The sequence below is a fragment of the Triturus cristatus genome, chromosome 12 (assembly GCF_964204655.1).
Source record: "Triturus cristatus chromosome 12, aTriCri1.1, whole genome shotgun sequence".
Classification (NCBI taxonomy): Eukaryota; Metazoa; Chordata; class Amphibia; order Caudata; family Salamandridae; genus Triturus; species Triturus cristatus.
This window is the reverse complement of record NC_140595.1, coordinates 732,618,775-732,644,382: the sequence shown is the minus strand read 5'-3', so window position 1 is coordinate 732,644,382 and position 25,608 is coordinate 732,618,775. Positions and strand designations below refer to the sequence as shown.

The 25,608-nt window shown below is 50.4% G+C and overlaps 1 protein-coding gene across 1 annotated transcript in view; it reads right to left on the bottom strand.

Annotated features, from left to right (window-relative positions):
• Window positions 1-25,608, bottom strand: part of STAG3 (STAG3 cohesin complex component) — a 1,816,020-nt gene that overhangs the window by 1,083,674 nt on the left and 706,738 nt on the right. The window contains exon 11 of the mRNA XM_085637308.1: window positions 25,166-25,264. Coding sequence (XP_085493434.1) covers window positions 25,166-25,264 — 99 coding nt within the window. The remainder of the gene's footprint in view (window positions 1-25,165; window positions 25,265-25,608) is intronic.

Genomic DNA, 25,608 nt, shown 5'->3' with positions numbered 1-25,608 from the left:
CCCCCCTGAAAAGGTTGGCAAGGCTGTAATGGTCTCAGCCTATACTCAGACTGACATAGGTGTAGTGAAGCCTGAAACAATGGATCACTCCACACAAACTGAGAGTAGTGGGGAGGAAGAAAAGTCTCCCTCTCCCCAGACATTAGGAAAAGGTCAGCCTCCTCAGGGATCTGACCTCACCCCTTGTGAAGGAACTGCCCCAGAGGTAGCCAGGCCTGGCCTGGCAGAGCCTCTGATGTCAGTGGCCCCTTCCAAGGTGGGATCCAGTCTGGTGCAGGTAGCCTGCCTCTCTCTACCCTGCCTCAGTCAGCCCAGGGCTGCAGAGGTCAGGGAGGCCAGTGGACCCCCAGAGGGCCCCTGTCCACAAGAACCCCCCCATCAAAAGAATGAGGATTGCCTGGCTAGTAGCCCTAGTCAGGTGATGGGTAAAAACATTCCTGAGGGATCTCCTTTACAGGTAGTTAGGGACCTCCCCCAGGGGGATTCTGTTGGGCACAGGCAAACATGGGACCTTAGGGCCCCAAACCTGACCTGTCCCTCCAGTAAGCCCACAAAAGGGACCCAGCCTCCAGCTTTAGGTAGCCAGAGGCTGACCCTGAGAGCACAGTGCAACTCAGTTAAAGAAAGAAGGGCATCCATGGTGGAGGATGATTGGAGGAAGCTGAGGCCTCACTTTGAGGACACTCACTTCAGTACTCCATCTCAACACCAGCCTTTTACTTTGCCAAGACACACCACAGGTAGAGATTCCCTATGGTGGAGACCCTCTGATACCCTTAGGGTGAGGGATTGCTTAGTGGACCATGAGACAGGGGGTAACCATGCCAGTGCTGGTTCCTCCTTATATGGCCACTTGGGCAATATAGGCTTACCTGGTCAAGGTCAGCCTTATCTCCCTTCGTTTGGGGGGGGGTTGTGTAGGAAGGTGGATATCTGACTATGGTTACCCCCAAATTTTTGCCTAGTGTCTAGCTGGTTTTTCGACTTAGTTGGCCTGAGATCCTGCCATTCAGGCTCTCAGGCTATCTGCTCTCTCTGTAAAATGGACTCCATGTACCCTAGGTACATACCCAATTGGTTGGATCACCCTGTCAGCCCCTGTACCAGTGTACACTAGGTACCCAGGGCATTGGTGTATCCAAGGCCTGCCAGGGGCTGAAGCATGTATTATGCCACCCCAGGCTTGGCCTAACAATCTGACACAACTGGCTGATCACTCAGCTGGGGTAAGTTGGTGTAATCACCTCTTACTTAGGTGTAGTATACCTATACCTAAACTTAAATGGGACACCTGGTAACCTATAAGTCACTCCTATGGCAGGCCTTAACAATCCTGAAGGCAGAGTGCTTGGTTCCATGTGAGATGGTGCTCTGGCATGAGCTGAGCCTGTCTGCAGTGGTCGGAACAACTTCCTTCTACTGTTTCCAGATATCGTCATACCATATACTCTTAAGTGCATTATGAACCTCGCGGTTAAATGCTATCTTTGGTTTGGCTTTATCAAAACATGTCGAGTAAGGTGTCATACGAATTGGAATACTAACCCCTCGCCAATTCTGGCGACGGGGTTAGCATTCCACCCTTCTAGAGGGACACGACATGTACAGTACCTGAAACCCGGGTAAAATCAGACATAGCCTCAGCTCCACAAAATGGATGCTGCCACCACAGACACAAGTCTGCCCTCCTGCTGCTGGGAGTCCTTCCAGCTTGGGAGGTGTGGACAAAGGGTTTCCTGCCAGGGGAGGTGCGTGCACCACCCCAGACAGGATTTTGTGTATTGGTCAGGTAGGGCTTGAAAGAAACCAGACATGCCTGTGGCTCACAAGGAGCCTCGGTGCATATGCCAGTTCAAACCGGTCCTGGGGCACACCAGTCCCGGGCCTGGGGCGAGCTGGACAAAGGATTGGGGGTGTAACCACCCCCCTTCCTGGTCCCACCCATAGGGAGGGACCTAGCAGGTAGTCCGGCCCCTAGAATCCGAATAAAGGTAGGAGCTGTGTCCTAAGACTTCAGACATCCTGGAATCAACTTGAAACTAAGAAGAAGACGGGAACTTCGACATTCTGCTGCACAGAAGACTGAAGAAAATCTCCCCTGTGGTCAGGGAGTGACCACCTTGCTAACGCAAGCACCATCCAGCGAATCACCGTCTGCTTTGCCGCCGCCTCCCGCCGGAGCCCGAGCCCAGAGACTGACAAGACCTGGACCTCCAGACCTCTCACCGCCCGATCCACAGTCCCTGCAAAGAGGAGACCCGTGGAGGCACCGAGACACGTGGAGCCAGCCATCTTGGAACGACTACGACAAGCTGACCAGTGCAACAACCGAGGCTCCCTCCAAGTTGTGCTTTGGGTCCTGAGAAGCCCAACCCTCGAGCAGCATCTGCACCAAAGGTGAGCCCTCCAGCATCTCCACGATCTGCGTGGGGCCCTTCTGCATTTTGCCACTCGACGCGCCTAACCGGTTGCTGGCCCGCTGGCTAGTGGCCATCTTGGCGACGAAATCTACGACAAACACCGCTGGTCTGGTTGCTCCAGACTGGCCCTTGCTCCCCTCCAAAGGAGCAATCCCTCTGACCTTGCTGGTCAGAACCAACAGCTGATTTCCGAATCCTCCTGCAATTGCTTTTGCCAAGGCTTGTTTGCTTCGATCAAGTCGCCGACACCGCCGACAGCGAGAGCCTGCGTGGGACAGCTCGTGAGCCGACTCCTGGACGTCGTCGACCTTCAGGGACCACGTGGCTGCGGAGACAAGCTACCCCTCATCACCTGTTTGCACCCGACATCGCCTGGTACCCACCTGGTGCCACGCTGGTCACTGGCTAGTGACTGTGAACACTGTCCCCTCTGCTTACAGGTCTTCAACATCTCCGATCCACTCTTGGATCCACTGCATCCCTTCCCGACCGACCGCCTGCAGCATCTTTGTCCCAGGCTCAACGGAACAGATAGAAGAAACCCGACGCACTTTGAGGCCTATGCACCCGCTTCCTGTGGGTGAGGTAAAGCTGGTACTCCGGTGCCCATGTGTAGTAATACATCTCTAGTGCCTGTGTTCCAAATCTTAAGTTCCTAGGTCATCCGGAAGATTCCTTTTGCAGTAACTTTGTACTTTTTACGCACCCATTGAAACCTATGGGAGCACGCGTGTGACTATTTGCGCTGCACACGCCACCCGTGGACCTCCTGGTCACTAACTGACGTTAGCTCCTTGTAGGCCCAGCGATTCTAGAGGCCCTAGGCCTTTTCCCTTTTCTGTTCGTGGTACTTATACCACTATTTTAGTATATGGTTTGAGTGGCCACCAGGGCCTATCCATATAACGTGCAACTTCTGTGTATTCTGTGATAATCTTGTTTGACGATTTGTGCTCCTGTGCTCATAAAGAGACTAGGGGTTACTTTGAGAAATAAATACATATATATTTTGAATATATATCTGTGTGGTGTCCTTTCATTGGTATAAAAGGGGGTTACTATTGGTAAAACAGCTTGCTTAACACGCATCACGAGTTTAGCCTCAAAGACTGCTTAGCCTACGCTACCACTAGGGCAGCTAGTCCGAAAAGGTTGACTTACAACCACACCATAAGGGTTGCTTGGCATGGTACAAGGTGGTCACTAGAACTAGTGAACAGCATATACCAGGCCAACTTCTCACACTAACTATATTACTTACCTGTGTGACTTAATGTATGCTTAAATAAGACTGTGTTGTACTTACCTCTAATCTCATAAAGAGTGCCAAGGGTTTGACTAGAATAAATACACTTTATTTTATATATATATACCTGTTGTGGTGTCCTTTCATTTGGTATTCAAGGGATTATATATGGTATCACAGCTGGCTTCACATGCCATTCAGAGTTTAGCCTAAGACTGCTCTTGTCCATGCTACCACTAGGATAGCTGGTCTATAAGGTTGACTTTACAACCAATCACCATAAGGGTTGTTTGGACTGATATAAGGTGTACACTAGAACTAGTGACATCATACATCAGGCCAACTTCTCACATTGGTGAGCAGCGGTTGGGATCTGAGCTTGCTGTTGTAATACCATTGTAATCTTGAGATACTAAATTGAAAGATCACACAGATATTGTCTAGGTACATATAACATAGATTATAATACTTAAGTCCTACTGGACTTAGTGGTTGTAGGTTGAAGGGAGTAACACACCCTGACTACAACTACCAGAGAGGTTTAGTAGAAACAACTAGTGTAGGCAGGTGCACACACCACACCCTCACTAGATCATGTCTCTGGGAAGAGATCAAGAAGATGCTCTCTCAGGAGGGGCAGGTCTGCAGAAGACCCCCTCTAGATATGATACCCTAACTTTTCAGGAGATGAGACAATTTTGTACCTCCAGAAAGTTAAAACAGGGTGCAAACCCTACCCTCCTTCAGCTAGTACAACTCCTAGAGGAGTATGATGCTCTTAGGGCCTCACAGGCCAGTACCCTAGGTACAAAGGAGGGTCTACCCACCACAGATGAGTCAGATGGGACTTCAGATGAAGAGGTAGACAGCCAGGGCCAAGTAGGAAGACTTAGCCAGGCTAACCTAAGCTTACATGGGAGTTTGCATGGGGTCCCCCTATACCGACCCCCAAGTGGGCTTACACAGAGAAGCAGGAGGGACAGATCCCCTTCAAGGGAATCCATCCACTCCCATGTCTCTAGCATCTCTAATGCTTCCTCTCACAGGGGAATGACTTCCCCTGAGAGAAAGGAGCATGAAGCCAGAATGAGGGAAGCTAATCTGAGGATTCAGAGGGAAGAACTTGCCCTTGCCAAGGAGAAGCTTGCTCTGGCTAGAGAGCAAAAGTTAAGTGGGTCAGAACCCACTGGTGGCAGCAATATCCTTAAGGATAGAGACAGGCACTATGATAATAGAAACCTGAGCAAGATTGTCCCTCCCTACAAGTGTGGGGATGACATCCACAAATGGATAAATGCTTTGGAGAGAGCTTCCAAAGTACAGCAGGTACCCCACAGTCAGTGGGCAGCTATCTTGTGGCTCTCCTTTTCTGAGAAAGGTAGAGACAAGCTCCTCACAGTTAGTGATGAGGATGCAGACAATTACACTGTCCTGAAGAGTGCTCTGATTGATGGGTTTGGCCTAACCACTGAACAATACAGGTTGTTGTTCAGGGATACCCAGAAGACACGGACTCAGGACTGGACTGACTTTGTAGATTGTGCCACTAAGGCTCTGGAAGGCTGGCTAGTGGGAAGTAAGGTTAAGGACTATACAGGATTGTATAATTTGATCATGAGAGAACAAATCCTTAACAACTGTCAAAACCAGCTACTGCATCAACACCTGATTGATTCTCATCTGACTTCTCCCCAAGAATTGGGAAAGAAGGCAGATAGATGGGTCAGGACTAGAGTTAAGCAGAAAAACCAGAACCAGGGCGGTGATCAGAAAAAGGCAGACCAGAAGGGTAATGATCAGAAACAAAAAGACCAGAAGTCTTCACCAGGCCCCCAAAAGGCTCAGGGGGAGGGTGGTCCCAAAAAGGATAAAAAGAAAGATGGCCAAAAGAAACCATGGTGCAACTATTGTAAGTCCAACTCACATTGGTTTAGTGAGTGCACCAAAAAGGATAAGCCCCCAGCCACCATTGCCCCTAAGGCAACTGTATCCCCTAGTCCAGCTGTAAGTGGTGGTTCCCAGCAAAAGGGTGTAGTAGGGTTAACCCTGGGAACTGAGGAGGATTCTGGCCTAGTCAGAATACCTACTCAGGCTGTTCTGATCTGTGATGGGGACTTAGCTTTGTCCTCTACTGTAGGCCCCAGTAACCTGGGCAAGTACAGACAGACTCCTTTTATCAATGATAGGATGGCTCAGGCCTACAGGGACACTGGGGCTAGTGTCACAATGGTGACACCTGCCTTTGTGGACCCTGGACAGATCATACTAGGTGAGAATTACCTAGTGACCAACGCTAGCAATGCCACTACCTCCCATAGTGTGGCTATTGTTAACTTCTCCTGAAGAGGGGTAACTGGCCTCAAGAAAGTTGTTGTTAGTTCAGACCTTCCTGTAGAGTGTTTACTGGGCAATGATCTTGAAACTTCAGTTTGGTCTGAAGTGGAGTATAGGACCCATGCAGAAATGCTGGGGATAGATGCACATGTCCTTGCTGTGACCAGGTCACAGGCCAAAAAGTGCACCACTGAACAAGTGCTGGATCCTGAAACTATGGACCAGTCACAACCCAAGAGAAAGAGCAGTAGGGTTAAGGCTGTGCCTTCCCCCCTGCCTCAGGTAGTGGATCAGCCCTCCCAGGAGGATGATTCTGAGAGCCCTGAAGGAACTGTCCTAGAAGAACTTGAACCTGATCAGGTTGAGTTTCTTGGGACAGGGGGACCTTCAAGGGCAGATCTGAGGCAGGCTCAATTAGACTGTCCCTCTCTTGAACCCCTCAGACAGCTGGCTGCTGCTGAGGCTGCAGGGAATGCTCAAGGTACCCATAGAGTGTATTGGGATGAAGGGCTACTGTACTCAGAGGCTAGAGACCCCAAGCCTGGTGCATCCAGGAGGTTGGTCATACCATTGAAGTTCAGAGGCTTCCTTCTTACCTTGGCCCATGATATTCCCCTTGCAGGACATTTAGGCCAGAACAAGACTTGGGACAGGCTTGTCCCTCACTTTCACTGGCCCCATATGTCAGAAGATACCAAGGAGTTTTGTCGCTCCTGTGTCACCTGCCAAGCCAGTGGCAAATCAGGTGGCACCACAAAGGCCCCCCTCATACCACTACCTGTGGTGGGGGTCCCCTTTGAAAGAGTGGGCATAGATAATGTAGGACCAATGGACCCACAAACAGCATCTGGGCACAGATTTATACTGGTGATAGTGGACCATGCCACCAGGTATCCAGAAGCTATTCCCCTGAGGACCACAACAGCCCCTGTTGTGGCAAGGGCCCTGCTTGGAGTATTCTCCAGAGTGGGCTTTCCAAAGGAGGTCATTTCTGACAGAGGTGCCAACTTCATGTCAGGATACTTGACTGCAATGTGGGGTGAACTACAAATTCACCACACCCTATCACCCACAGTGCAATGGGCTTGTTGAGAGATTCAACAAGACCCTAAAGGGAATGATAAAAGGTTTACCAGACAAGCTTAGGTGAAGATGGGACATCCTTTTACCCTGCCTTCTGTTTGCTTACAGAGAGGCCCCACAAAAGGGGGTTGGCTACAGCCCTTTTGAGCTTTTGTTTGGGCATCCTGTAAGAGGACTCCTGTGTTTAGTAAGGGAAGGATGGGAGAGACCTCTCAGACAACCCAAACTTGACATAGTGGATTATGTACTTGGTCTCCGCTCCAGGATGGCAGAGTATATGAAGAAGGCTTCTAAAAACCTTGAGGCAAGCCAAGAACTCCAAAAAGCTTGGCATGACCAAAAGGCTGTGCTGACTGTTTACCAGCCAGGGCAGAAAGTGTGGGTGTTGGAGCCAGTGGCCCCAGCAGCACTCCAAGACAAATGGTCTGGACCCCACACTATTGTTGAGAAAAAGGGAGAAGTCACCTACTTGGTGGACCTTGGGACTCCCAGAAGCCCCCACAGGGTGCTTCATGTCAACAGATTGAAGGCATATGTTGACAGGGCAGACATGGGCTTACTCATGGCTACAGATGAGGGGCAGGAGGAAGAGAGCGACCCTCTCCCAGACCTGTTGACTCAGAACCCTGATGATGGCTCAGTTGATGGTGTGGTCTTTTCTGACAGCCTCACTGTCCATCAACAACAGGACTGCAGACAGGTTCTGCAATCCTACAGACATATGTTCTCTCTGACCCCAAGTCAGACAAACTGGTGCACCCATGAGGTGGACACTGGTGACAGTCTGCCTGTGAAGAGTACTACAGGCAACCTGACCATGTCAGGGACTGCATAAAAGTTGAGGTACAAAAGATGTTGGAGCTGGGAGTCATTGAACCTTCAGAGAGCCCTTGGGCTAGTCCTGTAGTTCTTGTGCCAAAACCTCACACCCAAGATGGTAAGAGAGAGATGAGGTTTTGCGTGGATTACAGAGGTCTCAATGCTGTCACTAGGACAGATGCCCACCCAATACCTAGGGCAGATGAGCTCATTGACAGACTGGCAGCTGCTAAGTTTTTGAGCACATTTGACCTGACAGCAGGCTACTGGCAAATCAGACTAGCTGAGAATGCAAAGGCCAAAACTGCTTTCTCGACCCCAGGAGGACATTATCAATTTGTGGTAATGACCTTTGGTTTGAAGAATGCACCTGCCACTTTCCAAAGGTTGGTGAATCAAGTCCTTACTGGGTTGGATGATTATTGTGCAGCTTATCTTGATGATATTGCTGTCTTTAGCTCACCTGGGAGGATCACCTGAGGAATGTTTTAGAGGCCCTGCAAAAGGCAGGCCTCACTATCAAGGCCACTAAGTGCCAGATCGGGCAGAGCAAGGTTGTATACCTGGGCCACCTAGTTGGTGGGGGTCAGGTTCAACCACTGGAGAGCAAGATCCAGACCATAAAGGACTGGACTCCTCCAACTACCCAGACTCAGGTCAGAGCTTTCTTGGGCCTGACTGGGTACTACAGAAAGTTTGTTAAGAACTATGGGTCCATTGTGACACCACTTAATGACTTGACCTCCAAGAAAATGCCAAAGAAAGTTCAGTGGACAGTAAGCTGTCAAAAAGCATTTGATGACCTGAAGCAGGTCATGTGCAGTGCACCTATTCTGAAAAGTCCAGACTACTCCAAAGAGTTCATTGTCCAGACAGATGCTTCTGAGTTAGGTGTGGGAGCTGTTCTTTCACAACTGAATATAGATGGTCAAGACCAGCCCATTGCTTTTATAAGTAGAAGGCTGACCCCTAGAGAGAAACGTTGGTCAGCTATTGAGAGGGAGGCCTTTGCTGTGGTTTGGGCCCTGAAGAAGCTGAGGCCATACTTGTTTGGCACTCACTTCAAAATTCAGACAGACCATAAGCCCCTCTTGTGGCTAAATCAGATGAAGGGTGAAAATCCCAAACTTCTTAGGTGGTCCATTTTCCTACAGGGGATGGACTTCACAGTGGAACATAGACCTGGGACTGACCATGCCAATGCAGATGGACTCCACTTAGAACATGAAGACTCAACTGGTCAAGGTTAGTTTAATGTCCCTAAGTTTGGGGGGGGTTGTGTAGGAGAGTAGGGTCTGCTTTCTATGTTCACCCCCACTTTTTGCTTTTGCTTTACTGGTTTTTTACTTAGATGTGGCTGTGGGCCTGCTAATCAGACCCACAGCCCTGCTGTTCTCTCTCTAAATTGATACTATGTACTTTAGGTGCATAACCCATTTGGATAGGGTCACCTTATTGGCCCCTGTACAGTGTACCTTAGGTACCCAGGGCATAGGTGTACCCTAGGCCTACCAGGGGCTGCAGCATGTATTATGCCACCCCTGGCCTGGCCTTCCATTATGACACAACTGGCTGATCACTCAGCTGGCGGAAGGTCGTGTAATCACCCCTTGCTTAGGTGTAGTATTCCTATACCTAACTTACATATAGACACATGTGTACCTATCAGCCACTCCTATGGCAGGCCTTAACAATCCTGGAGGCAGAGTGCTTGGTAACATGTGAGATGGTGCTCTAGCATGAGCTGAGCCTGTCTGCAGCTTTCGGAACCATGTCCTTATAGCTGTTCTATGATATAGCCTACCATATACTCTTTAAGTGCCTTATAATCTTAAACGGTTATGGTAACTATGGTTTGGCTTTATCAAAACATGTCGTGTAAGGTGTCTAACACTTTGGAATAATACCCCCATCCCATTTATGAGGATGAGGATATTATCCCTCCCTTCTAGAGGGAGAAGACATGTTGTAACCTACTTACCCGGTTAAAGTTAACCAGAGCCCCAGCATCACAAAATGGATGCTGCTGCCACAGACACGAGTCTGACCTCCTGCTGCTGAGAGTGATCCCGGCAAGGGAGGCTTGGACAATAGGTTTCCTGCCTTGGGAGGTGCGAGCACCACCCCAGACAGGCCTTAGTGTATTGGGGCAGGGAGGGATGAAAAGAATGAGACATGCCTGGGGCACACAAGGTGTCCCGTGCATAGTCCAGTTCAAACCGGTGCTGGGGCTCTCCAGCCCCAGTCCTGGCGCGAAACTGGACAAAGGGAAGGGGGTGTAACCACCCCCCTCCCAGGTCCCACCCATAAGGCGTGACCTAGCAGGTAACCCAGCCCCCCCAGATTTGGATAAGAGTGGTAGCTGGGCCCCAGGAGATTAGATTATCCTGAACCTGCAACTTGAACAGAAACTCTGGACCTTCGACATTCGACGAAAGAAGAAGACTGAAGAATCTCCCTTGTGGCCAAGGAGTGGCTACCCTGTGCAAACAGGCACCATCCAGAGACTACCCTTTGCTTTGCTGAAGTTCTACGAGGGACCGACTGCAGAGCCTGACCAGAGCCTTGACTTCCAGACTTCTCCGACCCTGATCCACATCCACAGCCGAGCTGAGATCCGTGGAGGCGACGAGAGACGTGGGACCGGCTACCTGAGAAAAGTGGGGAGTATCTTCCAGCGCAGCTTCTGAGGCACCCTCGAAGTTGTGCACCGGGGATTGAGAAACCCCAAGCACCATCTGCACTGAAGATCAGCCCCCCACACTCCACGAGTCCTGCGTGGGGCCCTTCTGCATTTTCCTGCTTGCCGCGTCTGTCCGGTTGCTTGCCCGTTGGCTAGCAACCTTTGCGACGACACACCTTTGATTTTCCACTGCTGGTTTGGCTCCTCGAGACTGGCTCCTGCTCCTCTGCAAAAGAGAAGCACCCCAGACCTTCCTGGTCTGCACCAGAAGCAAGTCCTCCATTCTTCGTGGGTTCCGCTTGCCAAGACTTGGTGAGTCCTAGTTCGACTTCGCCGCCGCCGACAGCAAGAGCCTTCGTGGGACAGCTCGCCTCCTGGTCCTGGTCGTCCTAGACGTCTCCTGGTACCCGTGGCTGCTGCGACAAGCTTCACCTCTTCACCTGCATCTTCATGACATCGCCTGGTTCCTTCCTGGTTCCACGTGGTCACTGGCTAGTGACCCAGACTCTGTCCCTTCTGCTTGCAGGTATCCTTTCTTCTTGATCCCGGCCTTGTGATCCACCGGACACTCTTCACTGACTTCCTGTCAGCAACTTTCCTTCAGGCATCCATAGAAGTCCACGACGAAACCCGACGCAAGTTCACACCTATGCACCCGCAGCCCGTGGGCTAGGTAACTTGGGTACTTCGGTGCTCACAAGGGTATTGACTATCCTAGGGTCTAGTTTCCGAGTCTCGACTTTCTAGTTACTCCAGAAGTGTCCTAAAACGGCTTATTTCTAACTGCTAGTGATTCTATTGGCTTTTACGCATTACGCGTGAGTGTTTCCACTCTGCACCTGAATCCCGTGGGCCTCCCACTTCCTAACTGTTGCTAGTGTAGTGTAGCCCCAGCGATTCCCTAGGCCTAGGCCTATTCTATTTCCGTGACAGTGGTCCTTATACCACTTCTTTAGTATATGGTTTGTGTGGCCCCTAGGGTCTAACTGTATTACTTACCTGTGTGACTTAATGTATGCTTGAATAAGACTGTGTTGTACTTACCTCTAATCTCATAAAGAGTGCTGAGGGTTTGACTAGAATAAATACACTTTATTTTATATATATATCTGTTGTGGTGTCCTTTCATTTGGTATTCAGGGGATTATATATGGTATCACAGCTGGCTTCACATGCCATTCAGAGTTTAGCCTAAGACTGCTCTTGTCCATGCTACCACTAGGATAGCTGGTCTATAAGGTTGACTTTACAACCAATCACCATAAGGGTTGTTTGGACTGATATAGGGTGTACACTAGAACTAGTGACATCATACATCAAGCCAACTTCTCACATTGCTCACAGCAGGGCCATTTATAAGTTGGAGTACCCAAAACAGAGGCACAAAGAGGTGCAAGCATTCTGTGCCTGGGTATCAACAGCCATGCTTAAAAGTCACCAGTAGGAGAACACAGTCTGGGCTCACCTAAAAGACCCTTCAGCAGCTCCTCCACCAAAAGCACCTAACTGAATTTCTAAACAGAAGCAGCCTCCTATTTCCCCACTTTAGTGTCTAAATCACCTCCCACCAGATTCAAGAATGTAAGCAATGCACTTACACTGTTCTAGGGAAAATAAACCTCACCTCCATCTTGTGCACATGAACAGGCCAGACTTCCAAAATGAATCCACAGGCCTCCATTCCCCATTTTCACTCATACACATGTGCAGGTCACACATTGACATGCATACAAATATTAACATGGAATTTAGCCGTAGGACCTGGGTTAGAATGTAGCAGCGGAACTTTCCACGAGGCCTCCACTCCAGTGAGACAAATAAAAAGTCCGGTCACAACTAAAGATTCGCAAAACCGTATGCTGTGACAAAAAAAATCAAAAAACAGGATACCAGGCATTCGCAGTTGGGCAGGGAAACTAAACTGTACACCAGGTGGCAGACATTCTCATCCCAACACTTGCAAATAGATCAAGCATGGAATGAACTTCAGAAATGTATTTTCATTTTTTTTTAATCTGACTCCTTTTTTTTACAGTATAATTACTTAACTCAAGTCTAAAGAAATGGGTTTTCAATTGCATTTGATCCCCGTAGAGCCTTGAAATATTTCAAATTTCCATGCTGCAGAGATAACTAGATGTAGAGCATTGGCAGTAAATGTTTATTATACTGTCAAGCAGACCGGTCACTTTAAATTAGTTCACAATGAGAAATCCTGAACAACATGCATTGAAAATCAAATTAATTTAGGATTTGAATCAAGATGGACACAATGCACATTTTTATCCACATTATATAATTGTTGGCATTCCTAATATTTGATTTCCAAACAGACCATGGTGTATAAAATTGAAGGTCAAACCACAGACCCTTACGGAGACAAGGAAAATAGCAGGAGATATGTGAAAACATCTATGTTCTATACTCTAGCTCCATGTAAGCTTCATCACAAATTTTTTAGAGATTATGATTTGTTATAAACCAGTTCTTCCCTATGCATTTTTATTAGCACTATATCGTACCGGAAATAAGTCAATCCTTGTGAAAAGTGAGCAATCTAGATTGCTGTGCAACCACTACTTGCAATCACCAATCTACCTCCTCTCTGATAACATACATCTTTGCCTCACTATATCCCAGAAGACATGATAACCTAAACTGTTCCAAATCACACAGTATCATTTTCTACAAGATCAATGTTAGGGAATTAATGGACCAAAATAGGATTTATGATTCAGAAAATATTTCTACTAGATTAGAACAGCCTTGACTCCAATAGGTACATGACCTAAATATGCCTGAAGTTTATTAATCAGTATGACTTTGTATAATTCTTTTGGGTTGTCTTTCTTAGATATCTTTCCAGTAGTTTAAGCCACAGCACTGAGACAGCGACGACATGATAAATGTATTGTCATTTTTCTTTTTCAAACACTATGAACAGATTAGAAAGATTAATACAAAAGAAGAAGTTACTTACCTTCGGGAACGATAGATCTGTAAGAAACATTAGTTACTTCGATTCCTCACCTTAGAATATCCCCAGGTGTCAGGCTGGATCAGAAAAGATTTTTCGTCAGCAATACCCTTGCACGTCGCTAGGCACAGTCTGCGGCTCCGCGTCAGTCGTCGGCGTCGTGCGCCGGGATGACGTCGGAGAACTTAGACACCGCCCTCGCGCGCTGACATCAGTTATTTTACATAGCCTTCCGCGCCAGGAACGCAGACCATGCAAGAGACGACACTGGTGCCAAAAAATTCTAGGGCCCTCAAAGGGATGACCTCAACCCTAGATATCGGTTCGCAGAACGGGGAGGATGGGTGGGTCGGTGAGGAATCTAACTAACTAATGTTTCTTACAGATATATTGTTACCGAAGGTAAGTAACTTGTTCAACTGAAAGAAACACGTTAGTTACATTCCTCACCTTAAAATAGATACCCCAGCAATACCAACCCCAGTGGTGGGTCTGCGAACAAAGATCACACCAGAAAGTCCAGGAGAACAGAACGTCAAAAAAGCAGTCTCTCCGGACTTGGCTGTCCAGGCAATAATGTTTGGCAAACGTGTGCAGCGAGGCCCACGTTGCAGCCTGACAAATGTCCTGCAAAGCGATTCCCCGTCCCAGGGCAGTGGTCGCCGCTGTGGCCTGAGTAGAATGGGCCCTCAGCCCCTCAGGAGGTTCCTTTTTCAGCTAAGGAGTAGCAGGTCTTGATACACAAAACGACCCACCGAGAGATGGAACGTTTGTGCACCGCTCGTCCCTTCTTAGCGCCCACATAACCGACCAAGTTGGTCGTCCACCAGGAACTGCTTGGTGCGATCCAAATAGAAGGACAGCGTCTGTTCTGGGTCCAGACGGTGGTGCCTCTCTTCCTCTTTCGAGGGATGCAGAGGCGGAAAGAAGGTGGGCAGGGTAACCGACTGCCCGATGTGAAAAGCAGTCACCACCTTAGGAAGAAAGGAAGGACGAGTCCTGAGAATAACTTTGTCCGGATGGACAGAAAGGAAAGGAGGCTTAGAAGAGCGAGCCTGGAGCTCACTCACCCATCTAGCAGAGGTGATGGCCACCAGGAAAGCAGTCTTAAGCGTCAAGAGACAAAGGGGACAATTATGAAGTGGCTCAAAGGGAGCGCACATCAGAAACGTCAAGACCAGATTCAAATCCCACTGAGGCATTATGAAAGGGACAGGAGGAAACATGTGAGTAATGCCCTTAAAGAAGCAAGAAACAGGGGATTTGAAAAGAGAAGGCTGATCAGGGAGCCGTAGGAAAGCAGAGATAGCAGAAAGATAACCTTTAAGAGTGCCCAGAGCAGAGCCCTGCTGGGCCATGGAAAGAAGGGAGAGGAGAACCTCAGAAAGGGGATCCACAGCCTTTGCTGTGCACTATGCCACAAATTTGTTCCACCTGCAGGCGTATACCAATTTTGTGGAGGGACGCCTGGCTGCCAGAATCACATCACAGACTTTAGGAGGCAAGTCAAATGGCATCAACCGTCGCCGCTCAATCTCCACGCATGGAGGTGGAGCCTGAACAGGTTCGGCTGGAGGACCGTCCCCTGCTGCAGCGACAGAAGGTCCTCCTGAAGAGGCGGTCGTACCGGGGGATCGATCGACAGACTGAGTAGCTCAGGATACCAATATCTTCGTGCCAAATCCGGAGCCGCCAAGATGACTTGGGCCCGGTCACGCCTGATCTTCTTCAGCACTCTGGGTAGAAGTGGTATAGGCGGAAAAGCGTACAACAGACCGCATCCACTCGCGACGAAAGGAGTCCCCAAACAAGTGCCGCCTTGGAAACTCCAACGCGCAGAACTGCCGACATTGCGCGTTCTCTTCGGTGGCGAATAGATCTAACCAAGGCTCTCCCCACTGCTGAAAGAGGCCTTGTGCCACGTCCGAGTTGAGACGCCATTCGTGATCCATCATGCACCGGCAGCTGAGTTTGTCTGCTCTGGCGTTCAGAGAGCCCGCCAGATGTTGAACCACCAGGGTGATGCCCTGATGTTCCAGCCATGTCCAGAGGCGCAGAGCCTCCTGACAAAGGGTCCACGACCCCACCCTGCCCGGTTTGTTGCAATACCACATGGCGGTGGTGTTGTCCGTGAACACTTGCACTACACTTCCCCGGACAACGGGAAGGAATGCCTTCAGTGCAAGTCAGATCGCTCTCAGCTCCAAAAGATTGATATGGAGCCGAGACTCCGCCGGAGACCAGAGTCCTCTGATCTCCGCCTCTCCCATGTGGGCTCCCAACCCAGGAGGGATGCATCCGTCACCACTACATGCTCCGATTGGGGACCCAATCGCGGTCAGTGAGCCACCACTGCAACTGTCTTGCAGTGCCCTCCGAGATCAAGACATGGTCGGACAGGTTGCCCCGATGCAGAGCCCGCATCCGCCACCTGGCGTGATGTACCAGCAGGATGCAGGAGGCCATCAGACCCAGAAGCCGCAGCACCAACCTGACCGAAACCCGGGACAGAGGCCGAAAGATGGGAATCAGATCCTGAATATCCCAGACCCGCTGTTCCGGAGGATAGGCCCGGAACTGCGCCGAGCCCAGAACCGCTCCGATGAAGAGGAGCTTCTGGGAGGGACTCGGATGCGACTTCGGCACATTGATGGAGAACCCCAGCAAATGCAGGAGGTCGGTCGTAGTCTGGAGGTGGGAGACGACTGCCTGGGGCGAGCCCGCCTTCAACAACCAGTCGTCGAGATAGGGGAAGACTGGAACCCCCAATCTGCGCAGATGAGCTGCGACCACCGACATCACTTTCGTGAACACCTGAGGGGCACTGGTGAGGCCGAAGGGGAGCACGGTAAACTGAAAATGCTCCTGGCCCACCTTGAACCGCAGGTAACGCTGGGGGGCCGGCAGGACGGGGATGTGGAAATAAGCGTCCTGCAAGTCCAACGCTACCATCCAGTCTCCAGTGTCGAGGGCAGCCAGAACCTGAGCTAAGGTGAGCATCTTGAACCTCTTCTTCCGGAGGAAGGCGTTGACACTCCTGAGGTCCAAGATAGGGCGTAGGCCCCCTTTGCCCTTCTTGGGAACCAGAAAGTAGTGGGAATAACAACCACGACCTACTTCCGGACCAGGAACGCGCTCGATGGGCCCCTTGGCCAAGAGGGCCGTAACTTCCTCCTGCAGAGGATTCAAGTGATCCCCAGACATGCGGTGGTACTGCGGTGGCATGGCTGGAGGGGTCGCCTCGAAGGGGAGGGAGTAGCCCCTTCGGACGATTTGCAGCACCCACCTGTCCGATGTGATGGTGCGTCAGTGGAGCAGGTTGTGAGAAGTTGGCCTGATGTATGATGTCACTAGTTATAGTGTACACCTTATATCAGTCCAAATACCCTTATGGTGATTGGTTGTAAAGTCAACCTTATAGACCAGCTATCCTAGTGGTAGCATGGACAAGAGCAGTCTTAGGCTAAACTCTGAATGGCATGTGAAGCCAGCTGTGATACCATATATAATCCCTTGAATACCAAATGAAAGGACACCACAACAGATATATATATAAAATAAAGTGTATTTATTCTAGCAAACCCTCAGCACTCTTTATGAGTTTAGAGGTAAGTACAACACAGTCTTATTAATGCATACAGTAAGTCACACAGGTAAGTAATACAGTTAGGCCCTAGGGGCCACGCAAACCATATACTAAATAAGTGGTATAAGAACCACTGTCACGGAAATAGAATAGGCCTAGGCCTAGGGAATCGCTGGGGCTACACTACACTAGCGTTAGTTAGGAAGTGGGAGGCCCACGGGATTCGTGTGCAGAGTGGAAACACTCACGCGTAATGCGTAAAAGTCAATAGCAATAGTACAGTTTAGAAATAGATAGATTTAGGACACTTCCGGAGTAGCTAGGAAGTTGAGACTTGAAAACTAGACACTAGGATAGTCACTATCCTGATGAGCACCGGAGTACCCAAGTTACCTAGCCCACAGGCTGCGGGTGCATAGGGGTGAAGATGCGTCGTTTTCGTCGTCGACTCCTATGGATGCCTGAAGAAAGATGCTGACAGGCAGTCAGTGAAGAGTGTCCGGTGGATCCCAAGGCTGGGATCAAGAAGAGAAGAAACCTGCAAGCAGAGGGGACAGAGTCAAGGTCACTAGCCAGTGACCACGTGGAACCAGGAAGGAACCAGGCGATGTCGTGAAGAGTTGCAGGTGAAGGTGAAGCTTGTCGCTGCAGCCAGGAGGACCAGGAAGCGTCGAGGACGACCAGGACCAGGAGGCGAGCTGTCCCACGAAGGCTCTTGCTGTCGGCGGCGTCGAAGTTGGACTAGGACTCACCAAGCCTTGGCAAGCGGAACCCACGAAGAACAAGGGACTTGCTTCTGGTGCAGACCAGGAAGGTCTGGGGTGCTTCTTCTTTGCAGAGAAGCGGGAGCCAGTCTGGAGGAGCCAAACCAGCGCAGAAGATTTCAGAGAGCGTCGTCACAAAGGCCACTAGCCAGCGGGCAAGCAACCGGACAGACGCGGCAAGCAGGAAAATGCTGAAGGGCCCCACGCAGGACTCGTGGAGTGTGGGGGGCTGGTCTTCGGTGCAGATGGTGCTTGGGGTTGGGGCTTCTCAATCCCCGGTGCACAACTTCGAGGGTACCTCAGAAGCTGCGCTGTAAGTTACTTAGCCACTTTTCCCAGGTAGCCGGTCCCACGTCGCTCGTCGCCTCCACGGATCTCAGCTCTGCTGCAGATGTGGATGAGGGTCGGAGAAGTCTGGAAATCAAGGCTCTGGTCGGGCTCTGCAGTCGGTTCCTCGTCGAACGTTTCACAAAGCAAAGGGTAGTCACTTGATGGTGCCTGTTTGCACAGGGTAGCCACTCCTTGGCTACAAGGGAGATTCTTCAGTCTTCTTCTTTCGTCGAATGTCGAAGGTCCAGAGTTTCTGTTCAGTTTTGCAGGTTCAGGATAATCTAAAGTCTTGAGGCCCAACTCCCACTCTTATACTAATCTGGGGGGCTGGGATACCTGCTAGGTCACGCCTTATGGGTGGGACCTGGGAGGGGGTGGTTACACCCACTTCCCTTTGTCCAGTTTCGCGCCAGAGCTGGGGCTGGAGTGCCCCAGCGCCGGTTTGAACTGGACTATGCAAGGAACACCTTGTGTGCCCCAGGCATGTCTCATTCCTTTCAGCCCACCCTGCCCCAATACACTAAAGGCTGTCTGGGGAGGTGCTAGCACCTCCCCAAGCAGGAAACCTATTGTCCAGGCCTCCCTGGCTGGGATCACTCCCAGCAGCAGGAGGTCAGACTTGTGTCTGTGGCAGCAGCATCCATTTTGTGATGCTGAGGCTTTGGTCAGAGGTTACACAGCAAAGTAGGATTTTAACATGTCTCTCCCTCTAGAAGGGGGGAATAATATCCTCATCACCAGAAATGGTATGGGGGAATTATTCCAAAGTGTTAGACACCCTACACGACATGTTTTGATACAGCCCAACCATAGTTACCATAACCGTTTAAGATTATAAGGCACTTTAAGAGTATATGGTAGGCTATATCATAGAACAGCTATAAGGACATGGTTCCGAAAGCTGCAGACAGGCTCAGCTCATGCTAGAGCACCATCTCACATGTTACCAAGCACTCTGCCTCCAGGATTGTTAAGGCCTGCCATAGGAGTGACTGATAGGTACACATGTGTCTATATATAAGGTAGATATAGATATACTATATCTAAGCAAGGGGTGATTACACGACCTTGCCCCAGCTGAGTGATCAGCCAGTTGTGTCTGATTGGAAGGCCAGGCCAGGGGTGGCATAATACATGCTGCAGCCCCTGGGAGGCCTAGGGTACACCTATGCCCTGGGTACCTAGGGTACACTGTACAGGGTCCAATAAGGTGATCCTTACCAATTGGTTATGTACCTAGGGTACATGGAGTCCATTTTAAAGAGAGAGCAGACAGCCTGAGACCCTGAATGGCAGGATCTCAGGCCAACTAAGTCGAAAAACCAGCTAGACACTAGGCAAAAAGTTGGGGGTAACCATAGTCAGATATCCACCTTCCTACACAGGTGATGGCGAACTCTGCCTCCCACTGGCGTGGAATGGGCCTGAAAGCACGGACTAGGAGGGCTTTGAGGCGGATGCTGCCGGGGTAGATGTGGATGGACCGGCACGTTTAACCCTGTACCGCCTCGGCGAAATCCATGTCTGCGTGGAGGTTGGTTCTGCGGCCTGTGACTAGGCGGACATGAGGGGGTCGCCAAAAAGGTGACTGCCATCGAAGGGCATGTCCATGAGGGTGCTCTGGACATCCCCAGAAAAGCTCGTGGACCACAGCCAGGCGTGGCGACGAAGCGCCACCGTGGTAGAAATTGCCCTACCCAGCTAGTCTGTAGTGTCCAGTCCACATCGGATTGCATGCTGCGCTGCATCCCGTCCCTCGGCAAGAGCCTGGGCGAGCCGTGTCCGGGCCTCCTCCGGACACTGGGGCAGCACGTCCTCCACCCTATTCCACAGGGAGTGGGAGTAAAGGTCCAAGAGACAAGCGGTGTTAATAGACCGCAAACCCAAACTAAGGGAGGAGAACAGCTTCTTACCAAACTGTTCTATTCTCTTGGATTCCCAATCCGGGGGAGCGGATGGGAAGGAGGTCTGGGAAGTAGAGGCCTGGATAACCAGGCTCTCGGGCGAAGGGTGCATGGACAGAAAACTGGGGTTGCCCGGAGCACAGGAGGTACTGTGGAGGGCTTGGACCAGGTGCCCTTCAGAACGTCCACTAGTGCTTCATTAAACTGCAGCAGAGGCTCTGAGGAGCTTGCTGACGGTTGGAGCACTTCTGTGAGGAGGTTAGTCCTCACGGCCACAGCAGGTAGCTCCAGCCCAAAGACTTCGGCCGCCTTGCGCAGCACCACAGAAAATGCAGCACTTTCCTCCGAAGCCACGGTCGGAGGAGAGATGAAGCCAGTGTCAGGGGAGGTGTCAAGACCACTGGCATCCCCCAGCTCGTCTCCCCAGTCATGTGATAACTGGCCCTGCCGGGCCAGAGGGTCATCAGACCCCTCCCAGTCATCACCGTCATCCGATTCCTGGTAGACAGGTGGAATGATCTGAGCCGGGCAGAAGATTAAATTGCCAACCATCGGCGTCGGGTGCGGCGCACGGCGCCGCTCCAACGCCGGGCCCGGACCGGGACTGAACCGGGGAACGGCGACGTCCGAAGGCAGCGCCGGGGGTGGCACCGGAGTCGGCGGAGGGGTCGTGAGGTCGACCAGTGCCGACTGGGATCCAGGCCTGGATCCCGCGGGAACCTGCGGCGTCAGGACCGGGGGCGACGATGGCACCGGGGCCGGAGCCGCCGGCTCGCTAGGCCTCCCAGTCGAGCCCGCGGGGCCCGAAGGCGCGCCGGCAGGAGCCAGGCCTCTCAAGGCCGAGAGGAAGGCACTGATCTCCGCCGGAGTCGCGTCAGACCCAGGGAGCGGCGGGTATGGGGACGTGACAGAGCCGCATGGGTGGTACCACCCGAACCCTCAGCCGAGTCGCGCGACCGGCAAGGGGAGCCCGAAGAGCGATGTCGCCTTTTGGACTTCTTACTATGCTTCGACTTACCCGAAGACTTGGAACCAGACGAGTGGTGATGGCTGCGGCTCCGCGACCGGTCCCTCGACCTCCTCCTCGACCGGCACCGTGAACGGCGTAGAGCCGACTGCCGGAGCTCGAGTAGCTTGCGGGGGACCGGCACTCGAGGCACGACTCGGCATCATGGTCGGCCCCAAGGTAGTAGAGGCACCGGCGGTGGGGTTCCGTAACCGAAATCAGTCGGTGACAGGAGTCACAAGGTTTAAAACCAGGCATCCTACTGGCACCAGAGTCGAGTCAACGAGAATAGACCAAAAGAGTCAAAAAAGTTTAGTCAAAAAATGACTAAAAGGGTATGCTCTTCCCGGATCGGCGCTGTCTGGCACGGAAAAAAGAAGAACTGACGTCAGCGCGTGAGGGCGGCGTCCAAGTACTCAGACGACGTCATCCCGGCGCACGACAACGGACGCGGAGCCGCAGACGACGCCTAGTGACGCGCAAGGGTATTGCTGATGAAAAATCTTTCCGGATCCAGCCTGACGCCTGGGAATATTCTAAGGTGAGGAATCTAACTAACGTGTTTCTTTCAGATATAAAATGGCAGCCTGCATGTGAGAAGTTGGCCTGATATATGCTCTCCACTAGTTATAGTGGGCACCTTGTATCAGTCTAATCAAACCCTTATGGTGATAGGTTAAAAAGAACCTTTATTGAAAGCTATCCTAGTGGTAGCTATGGAGAGCAGCCTTCAGGCTAAGTCTTGAAGGAATGTAAAGCAGCTTGTTTTACCAGTCTATAATCTCTTGAATGACCAACAACAACACCGGGTATATATTTAAAATATATGTATTGAAGATAAAACACACCCCTCTAGTCTTTATGAGGCTGGAGTTCGAAGTACTTAAGTTACAAGTCAGTATTCAACAATAATAGCACAAATACACATTTGGGGCCCTAGGGGCGTACCAAACCTTATACCAATAAACCACGACTGAACTAGAGACAAAGCCTAGAGCCTGTAGAAGTGCTTGGGCCACAAGGAACCACCCAAGGTAGTGACACAGGGGACCCACGGGGGACGCATGCAGTGTGAGAACACAGCCGCGAATCACCGTTAACTCCTATGAGGAAAGTCGCGGTTGGAAATTAAGAGTTTAAGGACACTTAGAGGATGACTACGAGCGAACCCTTTTGGACTTTGAGGTGTCTAGGGCCAACACCCACGGGAGCACTGGAGTACTCGAGTTACCTCACCCAGGGAAGCTGGGTGCATAGGTGTCAAATGGTGTTGGGTAGCGTCGCTGTTTTCAATGGAAGCTGGCACGGAAGTGCTGTTGTCGTGAAGAGGAGAAGTGTCCGGAGAGGTCCAAGCCTGGATCGAGGATAGAAAGAACCTGAAAGCAGAGGGGACAGAGACTTACCAGTGACCAAGGGCACGATAGTCCAATGCCCACAAATGTCGGGTGCTTCAGGTGAGTTGACGGGTGTCTTGATTCTTCAGCCACGAGGTCCAGGAGGCACCGATAACTACCAGGAGCTGAATTCGAGCTGTCCCACGAAGTCTGACGAGTGCTGCGGAGTCGGCGACCAGATTGGACCCAACAAGCCTTGGCAACGGCAAGTCACTTGGAAATAGAAAAAGGACGTCGGTGCAGACCAGCAAGGTCTGGGGGACTCACCCAGCGAGGGTAAGTCAGGGCACTTCTGGAGCAACCAGGAAAGCCCAATCAGAAGAGGAGTTGCCTTCGTGGGGGCCTACTAGCCAACGGGCTAGCGATCGCGAAGGAGCCTTGAGCGGTCGCACTTGAAACTGGTCCACGGGTCACTTGTGGAGTGGAGGCCAGCGATCTTCGGTGCAGGAGGTGCTCAAGGCTGGGGCTACTCGGAGCCCAAAGCACAACTTCGAGGAAGACCTGGAAGATAATGGAGCAGCAAAAGATCACGGTGTCCAGGGGTCACGGTTCCACATCAACCACGATAGTCACGGGCCTCAGCTTTGCTGTGGACTCAGGGTAGCCTCAGGGAAATCTGGAAATCCACCTCTGCAGAGACTTTGGCGTCCGGTGGGAGCTTCAGAATTGCAGACTGGACAGTTGCTTCTTTGGTGCCTGCCAAGCGGGGGAGTCACTCCTTGATCTCAAGGGAGATTTCTTCAGTCTTCTAGCTGAAAAAGAACGAAGGTCCAGGATATATGTTGCAGAGTTTCGTCCAGGGTAATCCAAAGTCGCATGGACTGGGTTCCCATACTTATACAAAGTTTGGGGGTTGGACATACTCTAGGGACCCACCTATGGGAGGTTTTGGAAAGAGGGGTGGTTACACCCATTTACTTTGTCCAGTTTCGCGCCAGAGCAGGGGCAGGTAGCCCCTGCAAGCAGTTTGAACTGGACTATGCACAGGGACACCAAGTGTGCCCCCAGTGCAGGACTTCAAAGCACCAGAGAGTGCTCCCGCCCAGCCCCAATACACATCTACCTGTCTGGGGAGGTGGTTACACCTCCCTGGGACAGGAAACCTACTGTCCAGGCCTCCCCTGCCGGTGTTTCAGTCAGCAGCAGGAGGCCAGACCCGTGTCTGTGGCAGTGGCATCCATTTTGTGATGCCAGGGCTGTAGAAAGTCTTTTACCGGGAAGACCAGTGTGAACATGTCTCTCACTCTAGAAGGGTGGAATGCTACCCTGCCGCCAGAACTGGAAGGGGGGAGTATTCCAAAGCGTTTGACATCACACACAACATGTTTCCGTGCAGCCAGCCCAAAGTTAGCATTTACCGCGAGGTTATAATGCACTTAGAGTATATGGTCAGGCTGCACCACAAACAGCATCAGAGGAGGTACTCCGAACACTGCAGAGGGGCTCTGCTCATGCAGGGGCTCCCTCTCGCATAAAAACCAAGTACTCTGCCTTCAGGATTGTTAAGGCCTGCCATAAGAGTGACTTATAGGTTTTATATGTTTGTGCAATGGTAGTGATATAGGTAGCCTATACCATAGTAAGGGGTGCAGGCACCACCTTACCCAGGCTGCAGTAGCAAACCTGTGGTGTCATTTTGGAGTGCTTCCCAGGGGTGGCATAATACATGCTTCAGCCCCTGGTAGGCCTCTGTGGTACCTATGCCCTAGGTACATAGTATACCATATACTAGGGGCTTATAAGGCACTCGGGGTACCCATGTGAAGCAGATCCTACTCTCCTACACGGCACAATTGTCTCCATCAAATATATCTCACAACAGTGAGGGGATTTCAGTGCTAAACTAAATACGATGGGCGAGATAAAATTTAAGAACAAATGTTCCGATTTTCGCACTAACTTTTCAGGTGCTGTTACTGTGCATCAACAGTAGCAATTGAAAAATTCCACAAGTTTTATCTCCCAAAGAACAATACTGCACTAAACCAAAAATATGAGCTCCAGGCTGGCAGAAACACATCAGTCAATCAATCAGGTGGAAGCATGATAAGCTCTAGTATTCGTACCTTTTTGTTTAAAACACCTTTTTGTTTAAGTAATGATGCACTGCAATCTATGGGAATCCTTTATCTGGCCTTGAAATGCTCTCCATCCAGGAAGCAAGAGCGCCGGATCTACTCCTTTCCTGAGAATCATGCCACACTCTCATCCAGAAGGAGTTTAAACCTCAACTACAGAAAGTTTACCACATATTCTCCACATTCACCAATTATGCCAGAGTGAATTTTTAACTTCCAGGCAACTGTGCTCCATATACATATAGAAACATGGATTTCCACTCGGAATTAGTCATTTGCCCAGAACCCTACACCTCACCTAGAAGGGATCATTTCAGTGTATAAACTGGGCGAATGTAAGACTCTCCTACAAGCAGATTTGATTTAACAAATATTATAATCCAAATAATTTGCCATAGACATTCCAAGCTTGCACCGATGTATTCCCATACATTAAAGTACTGATTGAGACTATACTCATCAATAGCCAACTTAAACGATAAACATGCACAATCTGAAGCTTGATCTTAATTTCTTGTTTGCATGAATATTAAACTCTTACCTTAAAGCGACTGGTAAACAGCTCTAGTTTCCCTGCCATATCCTTTTGGCTGTACAGGCCCTGCAGCGCTTTCAGGCAAGTGAGACGCACATGTCCTTGCTGGGGAACAAGAAATTAAGTGTTACTTCAATATTGTGATTATCTTTGGCACAATGATTGCTATGATGATTCTGCATAGCTCTTTATTTCCAAACACTTTACACTAATCACAAAGGGATCAAAAGCTACATTAACACCTTGTACATTGGTATAATCTCTAGAAATATCCATGTCCACATGTGTGAACATCGTAGCAACATTAGATGGTGTCATAACTACTAAAATGACCAATCATTTTCTAGACCACAACCTTTCTCAAGACTGCTCAGAATGGGTGGCATTTGAGCAGTTGAGTTCCAACAAAAATCACATACAAACTACAATGGGTATACCAACATAAAACG